Source organism: Mobula birostris, chromosome 22 (genome assembly GCF_030028105.1).
Source record: "Mobula birostris isolate sMobBir1 chromosome 22, sMobBir1.hap1, whole genome shotgun sequence".
NCBI lineage: Eukaryota > Metazoa > Chordata > Chondrichthyes > Myliobatiformes > Myliobatidae > Mobula > Mobula birostris.
Window position 1 is genome coordinate 23,889,177 of NC_092391.1, and position 23,925 is coordinate 23,913,101.

General features: G+C 41.9%; 1 protein-coding gene across 2 annotated transcripts in view; it reads right to left on the reverse strand.

Moving 5' to 3' along the window:
* prrc2b (proline-rich coiled-coil 2B) overlaps positions 1 to 23,925 on the reverse strand; it is a 75,021-nt gene that overhangs the window by 50,562 nt on the left and 534 nt on the right. For both annotated transcript variants that reach the window (XM_072240321.1, XM_072240320.1), the window contains exons 2-6: positions 9,601 to 9,779; positions 8,203 to 8,380; positions 7,344 to 7,440; positions 7,122 to 7,200; positions 3,425 to 3,568 (exon numbers count right to left, since the gene is read on the reverse strand). In XM_072240321.1, the coding sequence (XP_072096422.1) occupies positions 3,425 to 3,568; positions 7,122 to 7,200; positions 7,344 to 7,440; positions 8,203 to 8,380; positions 9,601 to 9,718 (616 nt within the window). In that variant the 5' untranslated portion in view covers positions 9,719 to 9,779. The remainder of the gene's footprint in view (positions 1 to 3,424; positions 3,569 to 7,121; positions 7,201 to 7,343; positions 7,441 to 8,202; positions 8,381 to 9,600; positions 9,780 to 23,925) is intronic.

A 23,925-nucleotide genomic window follows, 5' to 3' on the forward strand; every position in this document is an offset into this window, starting at 1 on the left:
TACATTAAATTGCATCTGCCATGAATTTGCCCACTCACCTAACCTATCCAAGTCACCCTGCAACCTCTTAGCACCCTCCTCATAGCTAACACTGCCGCCCAGCTTCGTGTCATCCGCAAACTTGGAGATGCTGCATTTAGTTCCCTCATCTAAGTCATTAATATATATTGTAAACAACTGGAGTCCCAGCACTGAGCCTTGCGGTAACCCACTAGTCACTGCCTGCCATTCTGAAAAGGTCCCGTTTATTCCCACTCTTTGCTTCCTGTCTGCCAACCAATTCTTAATCTACATCAATACCTTACCCCCAATACCATGTGCTTTAAGTTTGCACACTAATCTCCTGTGTGGGACCTTGTCAAAAGCCTTTTGAAAATCCAAATATACCACATCCACTGGTTCTCCCCTATCCACTCTACTAGTTACATCCTCAAAAAATTCTATGAGATTCGTCAGACATGATTTTCCTTTCACAAATCCATGCTGACATTGTCCGATGATATCACCACTTTCCAAATGTGCTGTTATCACATCTTTGATAACTGACTCTAGCATTTTCCCACCACCGATGTCAGGCTAAGCGGTCTATAATTCCCCAGTTTCTCTCTCACTCCTTTTTTAAAAAGCGGGGTTACATTAGCCACCGTCCAATACTCAGGAACTAATCCAGAATCTAAAGAGTTTTGAAAAATTATCACTAAGCATCCACTATTTCTTGGGCTACTTCCTTAAGCACTCTGGGATGCAGACCATCTGGCCCTGGGGATTTATCTGCCTTTAATCCCTTCAATTTACCTAACACCACTTCCCTACTAACATGTATTTCCCTCAATTCCTCCATCTCACTAGACCCTTGGTCCCCTAATACTTTCGGAAGATTATTTATATCCTCCTTAGTGAAGGCAGAACCAAAGTAGTTATTTAACTGGTCTGCAATGTCCTTGTTCCCCATAATCAATTCACCTGTTTCTGATTGTAAGGGACCTACCATTTGTCTTAACCAATCGTTTTCTTTTCACATATCGATAAAAGCTTTTACAGTCAGTTATGTTCCCTGCCAGTTTTCTCTCATAATCTTTTTCCTCTTTCCTAATTAAGCCCTTTGTCCTCCTCTGCTGGACTCTGAATTTCTCCCAGTCCTCAGGTGTGCCGCTTTTTCTGGCTAATTTGTATGTTTCTTCTTTGGAATTGATACTATCCCTAATTTACCTTGTCAGCCACGGGTGCACTACCTTCCCTGGTTTATTCTTTTGCCAAACTGGGATGAACAATTGTTGTAGTTCATCCATGCGATCTTTAAGTGCTTGCCATTGCATATCCACCAGTATCATTTGCCAGTCTATCTTAGCTAATCCACGTCTCATACCTTCAAAGTTACCCTTCTTTAAGTTCAGAACCTTTGTTTCTGAATTAACTATATCATTCTCCATCTTAATGAAGAATTCCACCATATTATGGTCACTCTTACCCAAGGGGCCTCTCACGACAAGATTGCTAATTAACCCTTCTTCATTGCTCAATACCCAGTCTAGAATAGCCTGCTCTCTAGTTGGTTCCTCGACATGTTGGTTCAGAAAACCATCCCGCATACATTCCAAGAAATCCTCTTCCTCAGCACCCTTACCAATTTGGTTCACCCAATCTATATGTAGATTGAAGTCACCCATTATAACTGCTGTTCCTTTATTGCACGCATTTCTAATTTCATGTTTAATGCCATCCCCAACCTCACTACCACTGTTAGGTGGCCTGTACACAACTCTCACCAGCGTTTTCTGCCCCTTAGTGTTATGCAGCTCTACCCATATCAATTCCACATCCTCCCAGCTAATGTCCTTCCTTTCTATTGCGTTAATGTCCTCTCTAACCAGCAATGCTACCCTACCTCCTTTTCTTTCATGTCTATCCCTCCTGAATATTGAATATCCCTGAATGTTGAGCTCCCATCCCTGGTCACCCTGGAGCCATGTCTCTGTGATCCCAACTATATCATATTCATTAATAACAATCTGCACTTTTAATTCATCCACCTTGTTACGAATGCTCCTTGCATTGACACACAAAGCCTTCAGGCTTGCTTTTACAACACTCTTAGCCTTTATACAATTATGTTGAAAAGTAGCCCTTTTTGATTTTTGCCCTGGATTTACTTGCCTGCCACTTTTACTTTTCACCTTACTACTTTTTGCTTCTACCTTCACTTTACACCCCTCTGTCTCTCTGCACTTGTTCCCATCCCCCTGCCACATTAGTTTAAATCCTCCTGAACAACAGTAGCAAACGCTCCCCCTAGGACATTGCTTCCAGTCCAGCCCAGGTGCAGACTGTCCTGTTTGTACCGGTCCCACCTCCTCCAGAACTGGTTCCAATGCCCCAGAAATTTGAATCCCTCCCCCTTGCACCATTTTTCAAGCCACATATTCATCTGAAATATCCTCCTATTTCTACTCTGACTAGCACGTGGCACTGGTAGTAATCCAGAGATTATTACCTTTATGGTCCTACTTTTTAGTTTATCTCCTAACTCCCTAAATTCACCTTGTAGGACCTCATCCCGTTTTTTTTCCTATATCGTAGGTACTTATGTGCACCACGACCACTGGCTGTTCACCTTCCCACTCCAGAATGTCCTGCAGCCGCTCAGAGACATCCTTGACCCTTGCACCAGGGAGGCAACATACCTTCCTGGAGTCTCGTTTGCGGCCGCAGAAACGCCTATCTATTCCCCATATAATCGAATCCCCTATCATTATAGCTCTCCCACTCCTTTTCCTTCCCTCCTGTGCTGCTGCCTTCCCCTGATGAGACATCTCCCCCAACAGTATATCTGTTTAGGAGGGAGATGACCTCAGGGACTCCTGCACTACCTGCTTACTGCTACGCTGTCTAGTGGCCACCCATTCCCTTTCTGCCTGTGTAGCCCTTACCTGCGGTGTGGCCAACTCGCTGAACATGCTATTCACGACTTTCTCAGCATCCCGGATGCTCCAGTATGAATCCAGTCGCAGCTCCAGCTGCTCAACGCGGTCTGTCAGAAGCTGCAGCTGGACACATTTCCTGCACACACAGTCGTCAGGGACACTGGAAGTATCCCTGATTTCCCACATGCTGCAGGGTGAACAAACCACGGGGCCGATCTCAGCTGTCATGACCTACCCAATACGCTACAGCCTCGTCGCCTTCCTTGCTTCAAATAAAATACCGCTGCACACCATTCTCCTTTTAAAGGAACTTACCCGGCCTTACCTCACTTGGAGCGAAGCTCGTCCTCAGCCTCTCGAGACAAAGCCTTCCTACTCCGTCTCCCTCTACTCTGTCACCTGCTCCGTCAAACTGCTCTTTTTTAAATACTCCCGCTGCCTCACGGACTGACTTACACACGCTTGCGCAGTCCTGTCCCGATTAACCGGAAAGAAAAACTTACTTTGTGGGCGGAGGCTTGGTCCTGGCCCATATGATTGATCTGTGGTGTCCTTTTCTTTTCCAGCCTTTTCCTGGTCTCCAGCTGCTTTCAGTGTTGGAAATTCCTCGTGAGAGAATGGTAACTGCTTGTTTAATCCCTTTGTGCCTAAATCAAACAGCAACAACATAACTCTCAATCAGATCACAAGCATGTTTATTACACTTTTCAAACAGCTTTTCAATGTGTCAGGTTTCTCTTTAGCAATGTTGGTTATCAATAGCTATAGAATTGGGGGACAATGGGAGAATTTGAAAAAAATATTCTGCAATGCAGCAAGGTGGCAAAAGCCTGCAATAAACATGAAAAGTGTGAAAGTAACTGCTGAGATAAATGGAATAAAGAAAGAAAAATATTTACACGGCTCAAATTATGGGTTTAATGAGTGAAAGGTTTAACAGAGACAGGAAAAGGTGTACAGCTGAAATCAGAGTTTATGAAGCATTATTGGATATTTCAACATAGACTGCAGTCATTTTGTCTTGAGGTACCAGCTCTCCTTTAGATCTGTACACCAGAAACCAATTTCTCTGATTTTTTTTCTCTCAACCCCATTATTGGCGACAAGAATGACTACAGAAAGATCCAGAAGGTTCGAGTTAGTCATAAGGCTGGCTCAGTATTCTAAAATCTAGAAACTTAAAAGAGCATGCTCATATGTTATGGCAAGATTGAGAGAAAACAAAGTCTGCATAAATAATGGACTTCATTTGCCTTTGGAGCAGTAACTTTTGATACTCAGCACTCATTACAAAAACCTGCTTGCTACCATTTCTTCCAGTGCAAGTCAGGAAATGGCATGGAAACTAATTATACACCAAAAGGACCAAGGCTCCTGTGCCAAATATGATGACTACATCAATGCTTACAAAAGCACAGTTCAGTAATGTTGATTAAGTCCGGGAAAGTAGCAGGTAAGTTACTGGAAAAGCAAACCAGATTTGGACTGATAATTCCAACACACTAGTACAAATCTCGTCATAGTTGCTGGGGCATTTGAACTTGGTTTATTAACTACGACTGGAACAAAAAAAAAGGCTAGCCAAAGCAATGATGATCGTGAAACTATTGGACTTACTTCATAATACCAGTGCAGTTAACTAAATTACCATGCAATTTTATCAGACCGTCATGAAGGACGCTGATAATAAAATCAAGAGACCACCATATCACAGTATCAACTCAGACCACCATACCCAACTGCAATGCCTCCTATCCTCTGGGAACTAAGCCTAAATTAAGCGAGTGTACATATAAACTAATCATGCAACAAGTTGATTATGATATTCTAAGAATCTTACATATCAAGCAACATTGCAGCTTCTTAAATCATCATCGAGTATGGTCTTTCTGTTCCCACCTGGGTATGTTTGGAATGAGTCACCAGAGGTTGCAGCAGATTGGTGTACAATAAAGAAACAACACCCTGGAAGTCCTTAACAATGATCCTAGATGCCACAAAGCATAATGATCTCACATCAAGCATGAGCAATGAAAAGTATCAACTTTACTACTATAGGATATCTAAAGTACTTTATCAGCAAATGAATCACTACAATTCTATACTGTGAATCACTAGAAGGAACAGAGTAGCCAAGTCACAGAATGTACTCTGGATGCAAGGCTTCAATATCCATCACCAAGAGGAAGCATTAATTCTGACTGTGTTGGCAAGGTCTTGAAGAGCATTGCGCACCTTCAGCAACAGCTCTATTTCTAACTTTGATATCTCTTTTTCTCCCCCCCTTTTCAAGGTTCTTTTGAAGACCCTGACCTGGAGTTACACACTGACTTTAGTTCTTTGTCGAAATGGGATCCACTCTCGGAGCCTCATGACCGACCACTTTTTGATATGCCAAGGATGTGGCCTGGAAGACTAGCAGGGCTTCAGGGTGCCGGATTTTCGTGGCTCTGGAGGCGGGCGGATTCAAGGCCAGTGCTGCAGCCTGATGCGTCGGAGGAAACGGAAGACTGAAAGCAGCAAGCTGGCTGCTGGCTTTGTGCCCAGAGACCTGAGCTCTTTGGGCACAGAGCTTGGAAAAAGCAGTGCAACAGACTTTTAACACAATAAATCAGTGAGTTGCTTTGTTAGGTGTCCCCTATCGCTGTGAAACGGGGGCACCTCTTTTTCTCTTATTAGTGGGAGAGAGAGCCTGTCGTATGTCGGATTACTGGGTAAACAAGTAGTCTTTGGGGTACTACAAGTCTGTGCCTTTATTGATGCTTTGTTGCACGCCTGAATGCTCGGTGAGGGGTGCCGATGCTTTTTAGCTGGTGGGGGGGGGGGTTGTTGCTTTGCTGTTTGTGCATGGGAGGGGAGAGTTGGGAGGCTTTGGGGTTCTAACATTTAACTGTCATTCATTCTTTGGGGCACTCCTCTGTTTTCGTGAATGTTTGAGAAGAAAAAGAATTTCAGGATGTATATTGTATACATTTTTCTGATATTAAATGCACCTACTGAAACCTATTGGTTCATAATCTACTATTACCATCAGGCCAGATATGTTTCAGTAAATACGAGAGAGAGGGGAAAAAAGCAGGGGTAACCAACCTGACAATAAAAAGAGCATTGTTAGTTTTCCCACAACCAACAATGAAATTCATAGTTCTGCACATCCAATTGTGATTTGTAAACATCTTATGGTAAAAGGTGCTTCCATAAAGATCCCTATGCTTCTTAGCTAAAGAATAAACCATGTTATTGTTACAACCAAGGGTAAAGCATCTACAACCATATTCAGACAAGAGGTATGCTGTTATAATAATCCCATTTACCCCAGTCAAATTCTCCATCATCACAGAAGCTAGTGGTTAGTCCACTGATTCAGTTCCTCTGAAATCAGCAGATATAGCTAGGTTTCGAGCTTTCACAATAACACAGCTTAAGGTCCAGAATGGTCCCTCTTCTCAAGATGTTCCAGTACTAATATAGTAATGACTTCTACAAGAAAAAAACTGCCCAAATGGGACCCATTTAAGTCACTGTTGTTGAGGAACAAAACAGCCATCCTTAAAAAGGCTGGCCCATTTGTGATGACAAATTGACCACATTTGATTGACACTTAAATTATAAAAAGGTACAGCTGAGGTAATTGGATCAGCCACGATCTTATCAAATGGTGGAGACAACTTGAGGAGACCATTCCAATATTTAACATGTCTGCCACTCGCATCAAAATTCAAAGTAAAATCTATTTTCAGAGTTCACCACACACAACCCTGAGATTCTTTTTCTGCATGAATACGTAGCAAATCATCCGTAAGAAAACCTTGCTAAGGCATCCATAACAGCATCTCACAAATGCCTAATTGCGATCATCTGAAAGGAACAGCAGTAGCAGGTGCACAGAAAAACTACCACCTGCACATAGTCCCCTCCAACTTGGAATTGTATCCTTATTCCTTCAACACTAGGTGAAAGTCTTGAAACTCCCTACCTAACAGCAAAGTGGGATGTTACCACCACATGGAATGCAACAGTTCAAGAATGCAACTTGCACAACCATCTTGAGGACAATTAGCCACTTAAAATAAATGTTTATTTTGACACTGACAAGCAGATCCCAAAAAAATTTTTAAAAACTTATCAATGTCACAAAACGAATCCACTTGATTCACAATACTTGAATACATGTGAATATCTTAAAGAGCATTAACTCACCAGCTCCAGGCCCTGGTCCTACTGGCTTTGCTTTTAATTGTGCCCACGACTTTACTCCACCTTGTGTTGAATTTGTGCTCTGTTATCAATTGAGCAAAATGGGTTACATTTAATCAACCAACAGTTCAAACGTCAGAGAAACGATACTGATCAAAGCAGAATTTTGATAAGATTGTTTTCTCTCCTTTGGTTTGACAAATATTTGTCAAATGCTCATCTTACCTCTTGGACTGGAGCTGCTTTTGCCACATTGGAGGCAGACGTCTGTGAAACTGGCTGTGACAGCGACTCTGGCTGCTGTGCTGCTGATACACTGGTACTGTAAAATACAATGTTATCATCACATGAGACACCTGCAAGAGTCTTCAGAAGTTTAAACAATAAAACTGAAATACCCTCCCGTCATGTAACAGAGGACAAGTAAATTCTATTAGACAACTGGGAAATTAAAAGGAAACATTTACATTTTGGCCAGTAATAGTAAAGATTACTGGACCAGCAACCAAAGTCCAGAGGCAATGAGTGACACCTGAGTTTAGGGACAGCACTGAAGACAAGAGGCCTTGTGCGCTTAAAAGACACTAGTGGAGATGAAACGCCCTATGGGTTTAGTGTCATATGTCCTGAGCGATGATGGTAGCTCTAACAGGTGCTTCCAATATACAAGATAAATTCAATTTCATTGGTAAGGAAATCACACTGTGGGTCCCACCAATCTTCCACAGAAACTGACACATATAAGAGGAATTTCTTAATGCATGACGAAACAACTCTGAGCAACTAGCAGATGATGAGACAGAAGAAAAGGGCAATTCATGGTCTACCACTTCCTATACACTGCCTTAGGGGTACACCACTCACTCCTCAATCTTGGTGTTCCCAGACTAATTAGCTATTTAACCTTCCGTTCCCACTAACCAAGGCAGAGAAGTTGCTCTGTAGGGATGTCAATTCATGCAACAGTGGCAAAAGAGGGAAGGCTCCATAGTTTCCCCACTTTACACTGAAAACGTAATGGGCAATACCAGAGACTTGTTTTTAAAAAACCCTCCAAATTAAATAAGTAATGAAGAGATCTTACTTCTTTTGGTCCGGCTGCTCCTGTTTGCTTGCCCATCCTGTTCCGTCTTTTGGTACAATTGTCACGTTTGGATCGTTTCCTTTGTTTTCAGCCTTCAAGCTGGGAAGATTTGCAGGCGGTGGCATGCGCCGAGCAGCAGCCACTTTACCAAGACTTTGCAAGCCATGTCGAGGAACAACTGTAAAATAAAACAAACTTTAGGGTGGTCTGGAGAACAAAGGATTATGTGGAAAACTGGTACTCAATACAAGGAGGAAATTTAAAAAAGCAACCAGGAAATGTACAATGAATAGAGCAATGACACTACAGTAGCATTAAAATTCTGTTAACAACAGGAATTCTGCAGATGCTGGAAATTCAAGCAACACACATAAAAGTTGCTGGTGAACGCAGCAGGCCAGGCAGCATCTCTAGGAAGAGGTGCAGTCGACGTTTCAGGCCGAGACCCTTCATCAGGACTAACTGAAGAGTCTCGGCCTGAAACGTCGACTGCACCTCTTCCTAGAGATGCTGCCTGGCCTGCTGCATTCACCAGCAACTTTTATGTGTGTTGCTTAAAATTCTGTTGACTTCTTTCTAGAAAAAAAACTTGTAATCAGTAATAATGATGATGATGTTGAAAGCACTAGGTTGTAGCAAAAACCCAAAGACAGTTCAACAGTGCCTTCTAAGGAAAAAAATATGCTGTCCTTAACCACTCAGTCCTTTTTGGGACATCAATGACAGCAACGTAGTTAGTTCTGAAGAAGGTCAGCAAAGCATTCAACTTAAGAGTAAATAGAAATGGCACAACTCCCATTAATGATATAAAAAAGATCAGAAAACATCTGACATCATCTCCCTGCCTCAAAAATGACTTGTTTCTTTGTTAATCTCTCCCATGAGCAACTGGACACATTTTTGTGATAACACTACTTGGGCAGAAAAAGGACAAATAATAATAGAACCATTCTAGATAATTATGGTTGTTATATGTACATTAGAAAACAACAAGTCACCAATAAAACCAGGACCCAGTTTGGCTCCCTCCAAGAGGACCAACCACAAGCTTGTCGTTAGGTTTGGAGGCTTGTGGCCTCAATAACCCCCGGAAAGCTGTGTTGGCTGGAGTCAGGGCTTCATGCTTTAGCTCTTTGGCATGACTGACTAAACCGAGAGGAAGCACCTCACACGATGAAGGAAGCTGTGAATGCCGCCGGAGATAGATGACCTTTATTGCTGTTCTAAATGCCAGTGGTGTTATAGGCAGTAAATATCAGTACGGCTCATCACCACCAGGAAACAAAAATTGTGTTTCTTATCCTGAATCCAAGGGTTTTCCCAAAATACATAAAATTATAAACACCAGAAAACTCTATATCTGGTAAAAAAAACAACAAATTCTTTCTTGTTACTTACTTCCTGAATGTTTCTGGGTTTCTAATGACTTTCCTTTATACTTATCAAACAGACTGAGGGAGGAGTATTTCGCTTTTCCATCCTTCCCCTTGGTAGTTGGCCCCAAACGCTCTGACATCGCGCTGGAATGTCATCGAGTACCCTGGTTGTTTTCAGCACCACTGAGAACGTGCCGCTCGCTGAGAGGGTGCCAGGGGAGGAAAAACAGAAACAAGTATGTTCTTTGCTCACAGTTTCAAAACAAGACTTTTTAAATTTCACACAAAAAAATTACTCTTTCAGAAAGGAAACAAAGCAATGATAACGTAAGGGCTTATAAATAGTAAAGATAAATTGATTAGCACAAAGTCACATCTGAGGGAGAAGTTATTACCTTTTATGGATATGTACTGGACACAACTAAGAGTTGCAATTAAAATATATCTCAACAAATGTATGACCAATATACAAGCAGGGCTCTCCACATCACTCAAGAGCAAAAGATGATTTTCATCTGCTGATATAAATTGCTGTTCTCCAAAGAAGCCATCTCCCAATGAAACTAAAATGAACACTGCATTATTCCTCTGAAACAGCAGTGAGGAATAGCACAAAGGAGAATAGAATTAGTAAGCTAATGAATACTAGTTCCACAATTCAACTGGAATTCAAAAGGATCCACCTCCTTCCATATTCAAGCTGTCCAGGTTGGGCAGCGAGAACAATATGAAAAACTTGTATCACTCATTACCCTTATTCTCAATGAGGATGGACACGGATTTTCATATTAACTCTTTGAAACCTGACTATAGCTGCCCAAGGGATCAGACCAGGTTCAGCTGCTTGATTCTGCTGAATTCTGATCTTTGTGCCCCAGCACAGACAAGAGTTCAAAACTGCTCACCTTGACTATTTTCCCAGTACAAATTTTAATTTGTGTATTTTCACCAATGAAAAATCAAGGACTGCAGTGATGCAAACTTTGCTAACAGTTCAGAAAGTCAAAGTGGCAGATAGTGAAGTATCCAGTCAGGACCTGTGCTGTACCCGTACTCTCTTCAATGCTCTTCTGAAAAATAGGTGATAATGGAGTGATTCGCCTGTTCAACTTCAGATCCCTCCAAGATAAGTTTAGTTTTTCAACTTAACACAATCGGTAACATGTGGGTGACTGTGAGAAAATGATAATGAAACCTAAACTGGCTCATTAAATCCTTGACATTGTCATTGTACCAGGTCTGATGTAAAGGTGACATCAATCCTCCAGTGACCAGTTCTTGGTTCAGGTAATACTGTCAGGATAAAGAAGAAGTTATAAAGCTAGAAATGTAAGTTATATGTTCATCAATATTGGATCAATAGTGATGAAATCAGGCAATAACACAGGAGCAAGATTGGACCATACCTTATAAAATTCCCATTAAGCGTTTAGTTCCTGTGCACAACAATCTGGAATGCTACATAAATTATGAACTGTAGTCTGGAGATAATAATTACAGAATCTAGAAGCTGATCATCACTGGATTTTGCAGCCTTGCATGCAGTTGTCATAACATTGCATGTTATACATTTAAATATGTTTTCTGAGCTTTTTTTTTTGTTTTTATTGTTTTATTTTATTGAGATAGAGCACGGAATGGGCCCTTCCAGCCACGCCGCCCAATAGTCCCCAGATTTAATCCTAACCTAATTACGGGGCAATTTACAATGACCAATTAACCTACCAACTGGTAGATCTTTGGACCATGGGTGGAAAGTGGAGAACCCCGAGGAAATTCACCACCACGGGGAGAACATACTAACTCCTTATGGGCAGCAGCGGAAATTGAACTCAGGTTGCCTGTACTGTGAAGTATTGTGTTCACCACTACGATACCATGCCAGCCCATTGAGCAAAGCCTCCTCATTGAGCCACTGGAAGTTCTGCTGAGCTCTAACGCTGGATACATTAAGCCAGCAAGCACGGCTCCTGCACCTGGTAAGTACAAATGTGGGACAATACATGATGATTTTTTTTTTACATAGACCAAGTCAGCAAGATCAAGACAATTAATTTGAGCAGAATCAGAATTATTATCACCGGCTTGTGAGGTGGAATACGTTAACTTAGCAGCATTGGTGAGCATTGAAAATATGCAAAAGACAAACTACCCAAAATGCAAAATGACAATTATTTGCAATTTCTGGTCATCCAGTCACGATTCTCCTTCAACTCCCAGACAACTGTCCTGAGATCAGTAGCAAAATAAAGAGAGGTCTGTTTATTTATGTTTGTGCAGCCATTTAACTGCTATCATGACTAAGGTATAACAAAAAAATTCTTAGAACAATGCACAATTAAGCTCTTGCAAACTTGCAGTAATATAAATAATGTGATTAGAGCTCAATTTTTAACAGCTTCAAAGGGTGGTAGGGAGGACAGGAAGCTAGAAAGATGCCTCATTGAACTATGAGTCGCTTTTCTCACTCACCATAATTGTGGATACTCCCCCAAATAATCTGAGGTACAATATTAGAATGCATCCTATATGAAAGGATGTGCTCATTCAGCCTCTAACACCATTTTCTACATAGAAGATGCTATTCATAATGCTGTCTCTATAATAAAGTTCTAACACCATTGACCTTCAGAGCTTAAAAGCTGCTGCATTACAGAAACTGCTTAAATATCCCCCAAATCACTGCCACAATTAGATGGGCACAACTGATTAATCACAATTTCATCTAAATGGCAACTTTTCCCCATTAAAGGACAGTGTTCAGGGGCAGCAGTTCATTCTAAATGAAGCAACAGAAATTGTTCTTCAGGCAACATCTGCTGAGGGAAATGGACGGTGAACATTTCAAGTGAAGAAGCTTCAGCTGAAAGGAACGTCAACTGTCATCTCCGTCGAGATGCTGCTCAACTTGCCGAATCCCTCCAGCAATCTGATATTTTCTTGCTCTAGATATCAGCATCTGCAGTCTCATGTCTTCAGAGATTGCTCCTGACTATGTTTGCCTTGACTAAAGTCTGCCTTAACTTTATGCTTTGCAAATTATTTTTGGTGTTTAGTCCCCTGTTGTGTTTGGAATATTGTCTCAACATTTACAGTTAAAGACCACAGTGAAACATCATCCCATTTCTTTGCTGTTTCTGCTTTCCTGTACAGTCTGGTTCACAAGTTCACCGTCTAAGCACAGAAAAGTGTATCTAACCAATGTCTGACATCCAGAGTTTGGATAGGCTCCAATTCCTTTGGAATATCAATTTAACAGATCTGGCACGAGAAAGAGGTCACAGTTTAACAGTTTGGACTTCAGCACTAGCAATGCAGTCTACGTTTCCTTTTCTTCTTTGTCCCTCAGGCTCAGGGAAGAATTGCTTCCATTCCAGATCTGTAGGAACTAAAACGGTTGAAGAGACATATATTGAATTGCCAAGCTATCTCACAGGCAAGGCAGGTGAAAATTGACCTATAGGTGATAGGTAGATTTTAGCATCTTTTCCTTTGGTAAGTGGCTTCCACTTGCTCTTGCTGTGGAAAGTCGAATACGTTCCTTTCAGTTGCTCCTCTGTTCTGCAGTCAGACCCTCATGAACAGTAAACATGTATTCTGCATTTGCCATATTATCAAGGAGACAGAAGAATTTTCCTTTGAATAATCCTCAATGTCCTCGAGGAAATCTCTTTCCTGGCAGAAACTGGGCTAGCATGTTTGTCTCGAGAGTGCTGTTGAGTATGTAAAGAATGTAGCCAAACCACCAGACTGGTCAAGCACAACCAAGCCTCGGTAGTGGGAATGTTGACCCAAGAAAGCAACTGATTTTGGGATTTTGCAGAGACCGCACTGGTATATTTATCCAGTGCTTTAGTGTAGGTTGCTCAGGACTTCACAGTATACAAGAGGACAGAGACAACTGCTGCTTAGTCAATCAACAGCTAGCTGCTGAGCTACATGGCCATGGTCTACAAATATCCCTTTCCTCAACTGAACAGAAGTACTGGAAGAACTCAAGAGTTGACCATTTTGGTTAAGGGCCTTTCATTAGAATTAAATAAGTGTTCTAAGATGCAGAAAGCACGAGAGTAGAAAATGGAGAGAATGATGAATGCACAACTTCAAATTATCAACTTCTTTTTTTAGCTCCAAATATCCAATGTTTGTCAATTTTTTGCTCACCCCTTTCTTCACTTGGCTATAGGTTTTGCTGGGATACAAACTGGTGGTGCCATCAGATTCTTCTGTACCTAACCTGAAGTTATGAAACTGTTTCATTTTCACTTCCAGCTGTTTCTGTCATCCACATGCCTGAATGCTTGAAACCACAGTGAGCAAAACAGTTCTGAATTGTCTTACTGCCTATTTCTCACCAAATATGAGTGACAAAAATAATTGTTTTTTTTTAAAAACACAAACACACACACTGACACTATTTTAAAAATATCTGCTCTAGGCACAGTGTAGTGTCTAATGGCCACGCAAGTGCACACGACTGACACTTGTTAGAAACCGTTTGACAAGTCTCCTGGCGACTTTCTTGATTAGTTTTTGTTCTTTAAGAGTTGTCCCAAATAAGCAAGGGCACCAATTAACCAGAACTGTGTTATCAAGTTAATTATAATTTTAGCTCATGGAGTGAAGCTGAAGGCATATTCTTTTCTTGCTAGCCCTGTAGATTAACTCAACTCCAGCTACAATCAAATTGATGGCAAGATACACTATTGCTAAAACAATGGAGAAGTAACGGATTTGCGTCTGTGGTGGACCCAGTGGTTTAGATCTTGGCTCGTATGTAGAATCAGAATTAATGTCCACAGAACGTCAATATGGAAGGGTTCATTATAAACCCATGTGATTAGAGGCCTTAAAAGAATTTTGTGATATTGAAAAGGCCATGTACAGTGGTTAGTGTTGACCTCTATTTCTCTTGGGGTTGTCACATGGTAAAGATTATGCTCAATGTGACCCTGGCTGGGCAGAATCAATGCTGTGATACTGAGAGGAGCTCTTCGGCCATTTGGAGAAGAATGTGAGGAGGATCCCTGCAATGATATCCCCACACCAGATAGCACGATTATTATCTGTAATTACCACAATCAAAACTGTCACTGTTGTTGAAGAAACTCACTATTAGCAAGTCTGAGGTTGGTGTTATGCTCTCCTCTACCAAGGTGAGGGAAATGAGATGCCAATACATGCTAGAAGTACCTCTCTGCCAAGTTTTAGTACTTTGGCAGGGGTTTCTTCTGTGATCTTGAGGCCTAAAGGTTTTCAGCTGCTGGAAGGCATGTTCGACCTATTGCCAGTCTGGATAGCACCAAATCCTAGGAAGAGCTCCTTCCAGCAGAGTCTGATGTACCTCTATTTTTGATAAGCTTTCTTCAGCTCCTGAATGTCAGTGGGGATCTTTGGGTGTTTGGGCATCACAGTAGAACCACCAATTGAATAAAGTACATCACAGACCATGAGCTTTGTATTGTTTTATTCTAATTGTGTTCTTTCCTCTAAAAATTTTGTTGAATTTATATTTTTCTTCTGAATGCTGCTACTTACTGCTGCAGGCACATTTTTCATTGCATCTGTGCATATGACAATAAACTCAACTTCTGACTTTGTTTTTGTGACTGTGAAATTTAGCATGGTACAGAAAACAATCCCTCAAAAGCAGCAAAGATCCCCAATCATACCTCTGAAGATGCAGTTTGAGGGGAAAACAACGAGAAAGAGTGAACTGCAATTTCCCCAAAAATGTTACCTCAGGAAAATGGGAGAAATAGCCCAATTTGTGTTTCCTTTCCATATAGTACAGGTTCAAATAACGAGCCAGTAAAGACTTTGCATAAGAACAAAGACATATAATCAAGGTACATAGAAACCTTTGGCAGAGAAAGTATTGGACACAATTAAAGCAGAGCGCTTCAAGAACTATTTCCTAAAGTGTATCTTTCACACTGGAGCACCAAAGGTGTCTGTTTAGTCCACCGAGATTGCACTTGCTTTCTGTGAAGCTACCTGCTCAGTCTCAATCTCACACCCTTACTTTACAGTCATGCAGATCATTTTCCATCCATTACCTTCCCACCAAATTCTAGAAATCAATTCAGGCTATGTCCACACTACGCCAGATAATTTTGAAAGCGAAGCTTTTTCTCTTCGTTTTGACCCTCCGTCCACGTTGAGACGGCGTTTTCATCCCCCGAAAACAGAGCTTTTCTGAAACACTCTCTAGAGTGTGTAAATTTGAAAACGATTGTTGCACGTTGTAGTGTGGACGGGGTAAACGGACATATTTAAAAACGCTGTTATGACACCACAACAACGCTTTTTCTGCTTGGTATTGCGCAAGCACTGCCGGACGACTGTTGTAACGTGCAGTCGGTGTGAGTGGCGTGGGAGTTAAATTGTAAAGTGAGCTCTTTTGACTAGATCCCCTAAATTTACTTTAATCTACTTTAAAAATATTCATGTCAGAAATACTGCGCAGGTCTGGTGGCAGAAGATTCCACTCTCCTGTTGATCTTGGGTAGAGGATGGCTTTGTGTGTGTGTTGTTTACTTTATTGTCTACGTTAATAGCTTGTTTGGAGGTAAACATCTTCATGTTCTCCACTGCTTTGCTGACTTTGTAGTCACTTGTAACTCACAGAAACAGCTCGACTTCATTGTCTGTCTAAACAAAGAAGTCCAGTCTGCTCTTTCCAGCGGAGGTTTTCTTTGTATTCCTTGAAGACATTGTTGAAAACTTTCTTTCGCTGTTGTTGTTGGTACTCTAGTTTTTGACCAATGGAAACAGCACAGCGCCGCCACAGGAACGTAAATATTATACCGTTTCCTCTTCGCTTGTTTTCTGTAGATGTGTCTGCGCATGCCCAGTGGGAGTAGATTTGCCCAAATATCCGTTTTAATGTGGACAGAGATATTTTGAAAAACGCCTAGTGTGGACGCCCATTGTTTTTACTCGAAACCAGTGTTTTCAAAATTATCCCATCTTGTGTGGACATAGCCTCAGATTCCGTCACCCCTACAGACTGGAAGATTAAGGTCTACTACACTTACTACAGTGAAGGCTTTATTGTTTGTATTACGTATTTCTCCTGCATTCTTTGCTCATCACTTTGTATTTTTGTCTTCTGGTCCTTGAATTATATTGTAAATGGAAAGGCTTACCCAATTAAATGACATGGTTTTGTACACTTCTATCAAATCTCCCCTCAACCTTAATTTGCTCTCAGAGTGACCACAGCAGCAGACTTCTAGAATGTCTCCTCGTCAGAAAAAAAAGTGGGTGGGGATCATTAGAAACTTTCAAATAAGATAGATGTTGATCTACTGAAGTAACAATATTCCAGAAAAGCAGTCATGACTGCTTGGTTATCCCTGATCTGTGTGATGACAGATGCATTTGTTCTGTCCCTATAAAACATACTAAAAGCACCAAGTGGGGGACAAAGAATTGCACATAGTGAAATAATGCATGCACCAGACATCATGTTCATAACTGGGTACAGTACATCTGTTGCCATGACTGTGTGGATTCGCTCCCAGCAAAGGCTAAGCCTTTTGCTGAAATTGCCACCTCTCAGTGCAGGGAGTTAGGAGTCAAATCAGAGTTTATGGACAGGGATGAGGGGGAATTAGATATCAGGCTGGAGTCTAGGTTAGAGTGCTTTGCAGTCGAACACTAGCAATTCCGCAGACGCATGTCGGTTCAGCAGGTGTTGTGGCAAAGACCAAAGATCTTCATGCTCAATGACTGAGGTCAGTGGGTCTTGGGATGGGAGGTCCGTGCAGTGCAAGTAGGAGGCACGAGAGCCGGTGACTTCCTCTCAGGTCAGAAAGTCCCACCGGTGGAGGTCCATATGAGTCCAGAGTTCGAGGCTTGGAAATCGGGAGAACCATCATCCACGAGTCCTGAGGTCGATACCAAAGTTTGAAGACTGATGTTTGCAAGTCTGAAAGTCCAGGTCCAATGGTCAAAGTCCTGGGATGGCATGTCCAGAAATCAGAAGCCCAATGCGTCTCAGACTATTGGAGGCTGAAAGCCAGTGGCTGCTTATTCTGAGGTTGAGGTCTGTGTGTGAGAGTTGATGGGTGGATTGGAGGAAGGAAAGGGGCTTGCTTTGCTGTTGTTTTGTTGAACACTGTGGCCAAGCTATGTTAGTGCCGGAACATGTGACTGTTCCCAGACACTTTTAGTTTGCACACACAAAATGCCGGAGGAACTCAGCAGGCCAGGCAGCATCTATGGAAAAGAGTACAGTTGACGTTTCGGACCAAGACCCTTTGGCAGGACTAATTTCCAGCATCTGCAGATTTTATCTTGTTTGCAATTGAATACCTTTAGGTTGTGCTGGTTGTTAACACAAACATTTCACTCCATGTTTCCATGCATATGTGATAAATAAATATATTGATTTATTTAGCATCTCTTGAGAGTGTTCCATAAAATTACTTCCTGCAGCTACCAACAAGACTCCTCAATGCTGCACAAGACAAGTTCAACAGGCACCTATAACTCAAAATAAAATACTTGAATTTCTACAATGCCTTTCACAATCCTAGAATGCTTCAGGTACTTTGCAGTCAATGAAACAATGTACTCGCTATACAACGTAGTAAGCACAGCTGCCAATTTGTACACATCAAGCTCCTTTAGAAAGCAATGACCAGATAACCTGACCGCGTTTAGTTACATTAGTTGAGGAATACTGTTGACAGCTTCCTCTACTATAAAATGGTGCCTGGGGATATCATCTACGTAGCACAGCAGAAAAACTCTTGGTTTAAGGACTGATGGGATCCCTGAAATACAGCAACTGAAAATCAAAGAAGATTCTAGAAATCTAAAATAAAAGCTGAAAATGCTGATAAAACTCAGCAGGTCAGCCTGCAACTGCAGGAAAAGAAATAGGCTTAAATGTTCCAGGTTAAAGACCCTTCAGAAGAAACCAAGCTTGAGCTCGACTCTCTGGATCAGAGATTTAACTTCCGTCCTTCTCACTTACACACCACCAGTTTGAGTGCAAAGACACTAAGAGCATTATCAGCATGTTTCATCTCCCAGTCAAGGGAATGAAACTTGAAACCCTACTCAACTCCTCAATCAGTGCAGTAAATGACAGACTGCTCCACTGTCAAAGCTAATTCAAATTAAACATTGACAAGGTACTTCAATTACTCCCGGAACAGTTTATGACCAAGAGCAGAGTGACACTATTCCAAATACCCAAGTTCATGTCTGAGCTCAAATGCTGCCTTGCTGGAGTCTGCATCATCACCCAAAAGTTAAAAGACCTATGCTATCAGAAATCATGGAACAGGTTGTCTTAAGCCATCTACTTTTACTACCACCAAAACAGATGAACTGATCATGAACATCAACATTATTGTTGTCTTCGGATGAAAATAATGCAAATTGCAGTGAAAGCCAGATTTATTAGTGAGTGACAAAGGCAAAGACTAAGAATATATAACTCCAGAACAGCAATACAATAAAAACCTAAGAAACTGGAACAAGAGGCTATTTGGCTCCTGGTGTATGTGATTCTTGGCCTCAGCTTCACTTTCCTCTGTTCTGTTGACAAAAATTCTTGGCTTGCAACTTTCTCAATGATTCACCTTACACAGCTCTCTGGAATGGAGAATTCCAAATCTTCACAAGAATTTAGCCTAGGTTGATATGAGGCGGTGGCAACTGTTATACTCCTGATCAGATTGGTGGGAGTTTAGCTAAAAGAAAATCCTCCTCGCAAGTCTTAAATGAACAGCCCCTTATTCTGAAACCAAGCCTCCTATTTTAGATTCTCCTGTGGGGAAGACACCACCTTGGCATCAGCCTATCAATTTTCTTCAGAATGTTTTATACTACAAAAGTAAGGTTGCTGATTCTCCTACATTCCAATGAGAACAGGACAAAAGTATTCAATCACTCCTCATAAAATAATCCTGTATTCCAAATCCACCTACTCAACGCAGAACACACCTCCTTAAACAGGGAGAGCAAAAACATATGGCATGCTCTAAACATGGCTTCACCAAACCCTATAAAGCTTTAACAAAATCCTCTTACATTTATACTCCATCTTCTTTACAATAATGACTAACTTCCCGATTACTTACTCAATTTGCACACTACCCTTCCATGCACAAGGCCAGCCTTTGTATCACACAATTTCTGCATTTCTATTCTAATGATGTCTCATTATACCCAACTAAACTTTTACACACTTGTTTGTTCTTTTTTTGCTTTGCACCCTCTTCACGAACTCCTCATAACTTGTTTTTCCAGCAGCTTTAGTATCAGCAAATTTGACTACGGTCAGACCCTTCATCTAGACTGTAGATTGCCGAGGCCTCAGCCCTTATTGCATGGAACCCCACAAGCTGCAGCCTACCAATGTAAAAAAAAATCCAATTGCAAGGACGCTGTTAATTAGCCAATCTTATAGCCATGTCAATAATATAAATCTGAACACATTCTTACCTTATGCATTTCAGTGCCACTCTATTTAATGACCTTTGAAAACCCAAATAGGATACATCCAAGAATCCCTTTTATGTATCTTTATAGTACATCTTTAAAAAAAATTTGTCCACTCCAACTTGCTTTTTATAAAATGATGCTCAATTCGCTTAGTTGTGTAAAGATTTTCTAAATGGCCTGCAAATGTATCCCAGCAATTTCACAACAGACATCAGGCTAACTACTGGTTTGTGGCTCTCTCCTGTCCTAAATGAGCATTGTTCCAATTCCAATATTAACTACCAAAAAATGGAATTGCCTTGCTGGAAGACAGAGCTAAACACACTAAATCTTTTATCACAAATCTTGCACCCACCTTAAAGGTAAAACCAATCCCATTCCCATGGAATGAAGGAAAATTGAACACCACCCATATCTCCCGACAACCCCATCAAGAAAAAAGTGGACACACCCAGGACAAGGGTAAATCAGGCAAGCTCACATGTTCAAAGTGGAAACCAGGGACACCTCTCCTGAGCCAGGAGTAAAAAAAATCCCCGAGTTTAAATGAGATGCTTTTAGACAATTTCTTTCTCAGAAACAGGTCAGTTTCTACCTCACAGAGGCAAAACAGACCTTCCATCACCACTCCTTCCAATACAATTCCTAAGAATCTGCTAAACCAGATGCCCTACTTCCGCCAAACTGGCAAATGATAAATCAGAAGACCATCTTCCCAGGTTCAATGGTAAACTAGCTGAACACACTTTTATGTTATGAATAAACAATGTTCTCCCAATCAAGGCTGAACCACTGGAATCAATCTCAGATTAGGAAAAGTCAGGGAGTGGAAAACTTGGTATCCACATCTGCCCAAGGCTGGGGACAATGAAATTCACCAGGCTCCAAGATTAAGGAAATACTTGGAACCCCACAACCTCCTAGAGCTAATGGATGCTCAGGCAAGGGTGAATATGATGTCCTTTGGCCTGTAGGTTGAAGGTAGACCAGATAACTTCCCAAACCTGGACATTTGCTACATCCTTGCCATCCTAGGCTAAAAGTAAACTAAACACCCTCACAGATGAGAGGATTTGGTAACGATTCTTCTGTAGTTGGTGATGATTTGATATAGGAGGGAAATATAAAACGTTGAGGGTTGCCACAACAACCTCTCAATGTCAGCAAAACCAAATAGCTGATTGACTCCAGGAGAAAGAAACTGTAGGTTCATGAGCCAGTCATCACTGGGAGATCGGAGGTGGAGAATTTGCCTACTGTCACAATGGGTCAACAGCTGATGCTATTTCATTGGCTCTTCACTCAATCATGGAAGATCTGGACAACAAGGATGCATACATCAGGATGCTCTTCATTGACAACAGCTCGGCATTCAATGCTATCATCTCCACAAAGCTAACCAAGAACCTTTGATTCCTAGGCCTCAATACCTCCAAGTGCAACTGGATCCTTGATCATTTCAACCTGCAGACTCCAGTCACTTCAGATTGGCAACAACGTTACCTCCACAGTCTGCATCAGTACAGGTACATCACAAGGCTTAGCTCCCTGCTCTACTCAATTTATACTTATGACTGTGAGGCTAAGCACAGCTCCAATGCCATTTTTAAGTTTGCTGACAATACCACTGTTGGAAGCTGAATCAAAGGTGGTGACAGATCAGCATTTCAGAGGGAGATTTAAAATGGTGCCACAACAACAGCCTCTCACTGATTATCAGCAAGACCAAGGAGCTGATTATTGACTTCAGGAGGAGAAAACCGGCGGCCCATGAGCCAGAGTTCTTTGGTTGATCAGAGGCGGAGGTGGTCAGCAACTTTAAATTCCTCGGTGTTATCATTTCAGAGGATCTGTCCTGGGTGCAGCACACAAGTGCCATTACGAAGAAAGCACAGCAGCAGTTCTTTCTTAGGTGTTTGCAAAGATTTGGCTTGAAGTCTAAAACCATGACAAACTTGTGCAGTGGACAGTACCTTGACTGGTTGAGTCATGGCCTGGTATGAAAACACCAATGCTCTAGTACGGAAAAGCCTACAAAAAGTAGAAGATTTGGCCCAGTTCAACATGGGTAAAACCCTCCCTACCATTCAGCACATCTACAGCAAATGCAACATCCATCATCGTGGCCCTCCAGCATCCAGGCCATGCGCTCTTCTTGCTGCTGCCATCAGAAGGTACAGGAGCCTCAGGACTCACATCACCGGATACAGGAACAGTTGTTACCCCTCAACCATCAAGCTTTTGAACCAGAGGGGATAACTTCATTCAGTTCCACTTGTCCCATCTCTGAACTGTTTCCACAACCAACGGACTCACTTTCAAGGACTATTTACCTCATGTTCTCAACATTTATTGCTTACCGATTTATTATTTCTCTTTTTGTATTTACAGTTTGTTTTTTTAAAAAAGCACATTGGTTGTTGTCTGTCCTGTTGGTTGAGGTCTTTCATTGATTCTATTGTGTTTCTTGTATTTATTATGAATGCCCACAAGAAAACTTTGACAAACTTCTGGAGAAGCATATTGGAAAGTATCCTAACTGGTGCATGACAGTGTGGTATGGAAACACCAATGCCCAAGAATGGAAAAGGCTTGTATAAGAAGTGGTAAATTATGCAAAGCCCTCCCCAACAAGTGCATCCACATGGAACAGTGCCACAAGAAAGCAAAACATTCAAAAACCTCCACCATGCAGGAAATGCTCTCTTCTCACTACCACCACTGAGCAGGAGACAAAGAAATCTCAGGTCCCAAACCACCAAGTTCCAGAAGAATATTAACCATCACATCCTGAACTGGGACAGATAACGTTAATTTTGAACTGATTGCATGATCTATACAGTAACACACTGCATACGTACCTTGGTAATGATTTTTTTTAAAATGTTGAACTTAAACCTGATGACCACCATCAAAGGCTACACAAATTAGATGAGTAAATCAGATATTTTCTATTACTGGTCACACACGCACCAAGGGTACACCACACTGCCCCATTCTGAACTAATGGTACACTACATGATGAGTTGTGGACACACCAGAGTGCCCCAGCATTGGGTAAAAGTCACTAGGTTATCCCTGTTGTGTACACCATTTACACAATATAAATCATTTTGAAAGGACACTCACTATACCACTCCAGCAAAAGATACTCAAGACGTTTCCCATCTTAGATCCAGGGAACACCAAACAATTCCTTTCTGGGAGTGAGCACAGATACCTGCCTCCAGAATTAATAAGGTTGCCCCTGACGAGTTTAAAACCCCCAGATTCATGGTCGTGTATAAGGCGAGCACACCTTCACCTCGCATTAACATCCTGAGTGAACACCATCCAGTGCCCGAGATCCTCAGCTGGTAAACGAGACACAAATCCCTACCAAAATTTACAGTAAGTGGCTTCTCCTGGATCGAAGGTAAACTGAATAAATCCCCAAGCCTTGCTTGATGACAACATGGTTAACCAACCACATCGGTCACCGAGAGGGTAGCAAACACCGCCGCATACCAATGCAGGTTAAACCAGACGCCCGCACTCCACGGATTAACCAGACGGCGCCTGATCTCTCAGTGTAAACAAAACACTCGCCTCTTCCCTCTCCTCCCCACCCCCGCCATCACCGTCACCTCCCGCCATCCAGAGTAAGCCAAACACACTCAGGTCATTGTTACCTGCCACCGCTCCTTTCCTCCTCCCACCATCCCAGACCCCGACCCCCGCCCTGTTCATGTCTCCCCCGTCCCCGGTCGGTCAAACCCAGCGGGGCTGCGGGGGCGGGGAAGGACAAGAGGACACCGAGCCCCTCGGCCTCAAGGAGGTGAACCCAAGTTCCAAGCGGATAGGGAGGCCGGGACCCTCCATCTCCTCACCCCCAAACAAA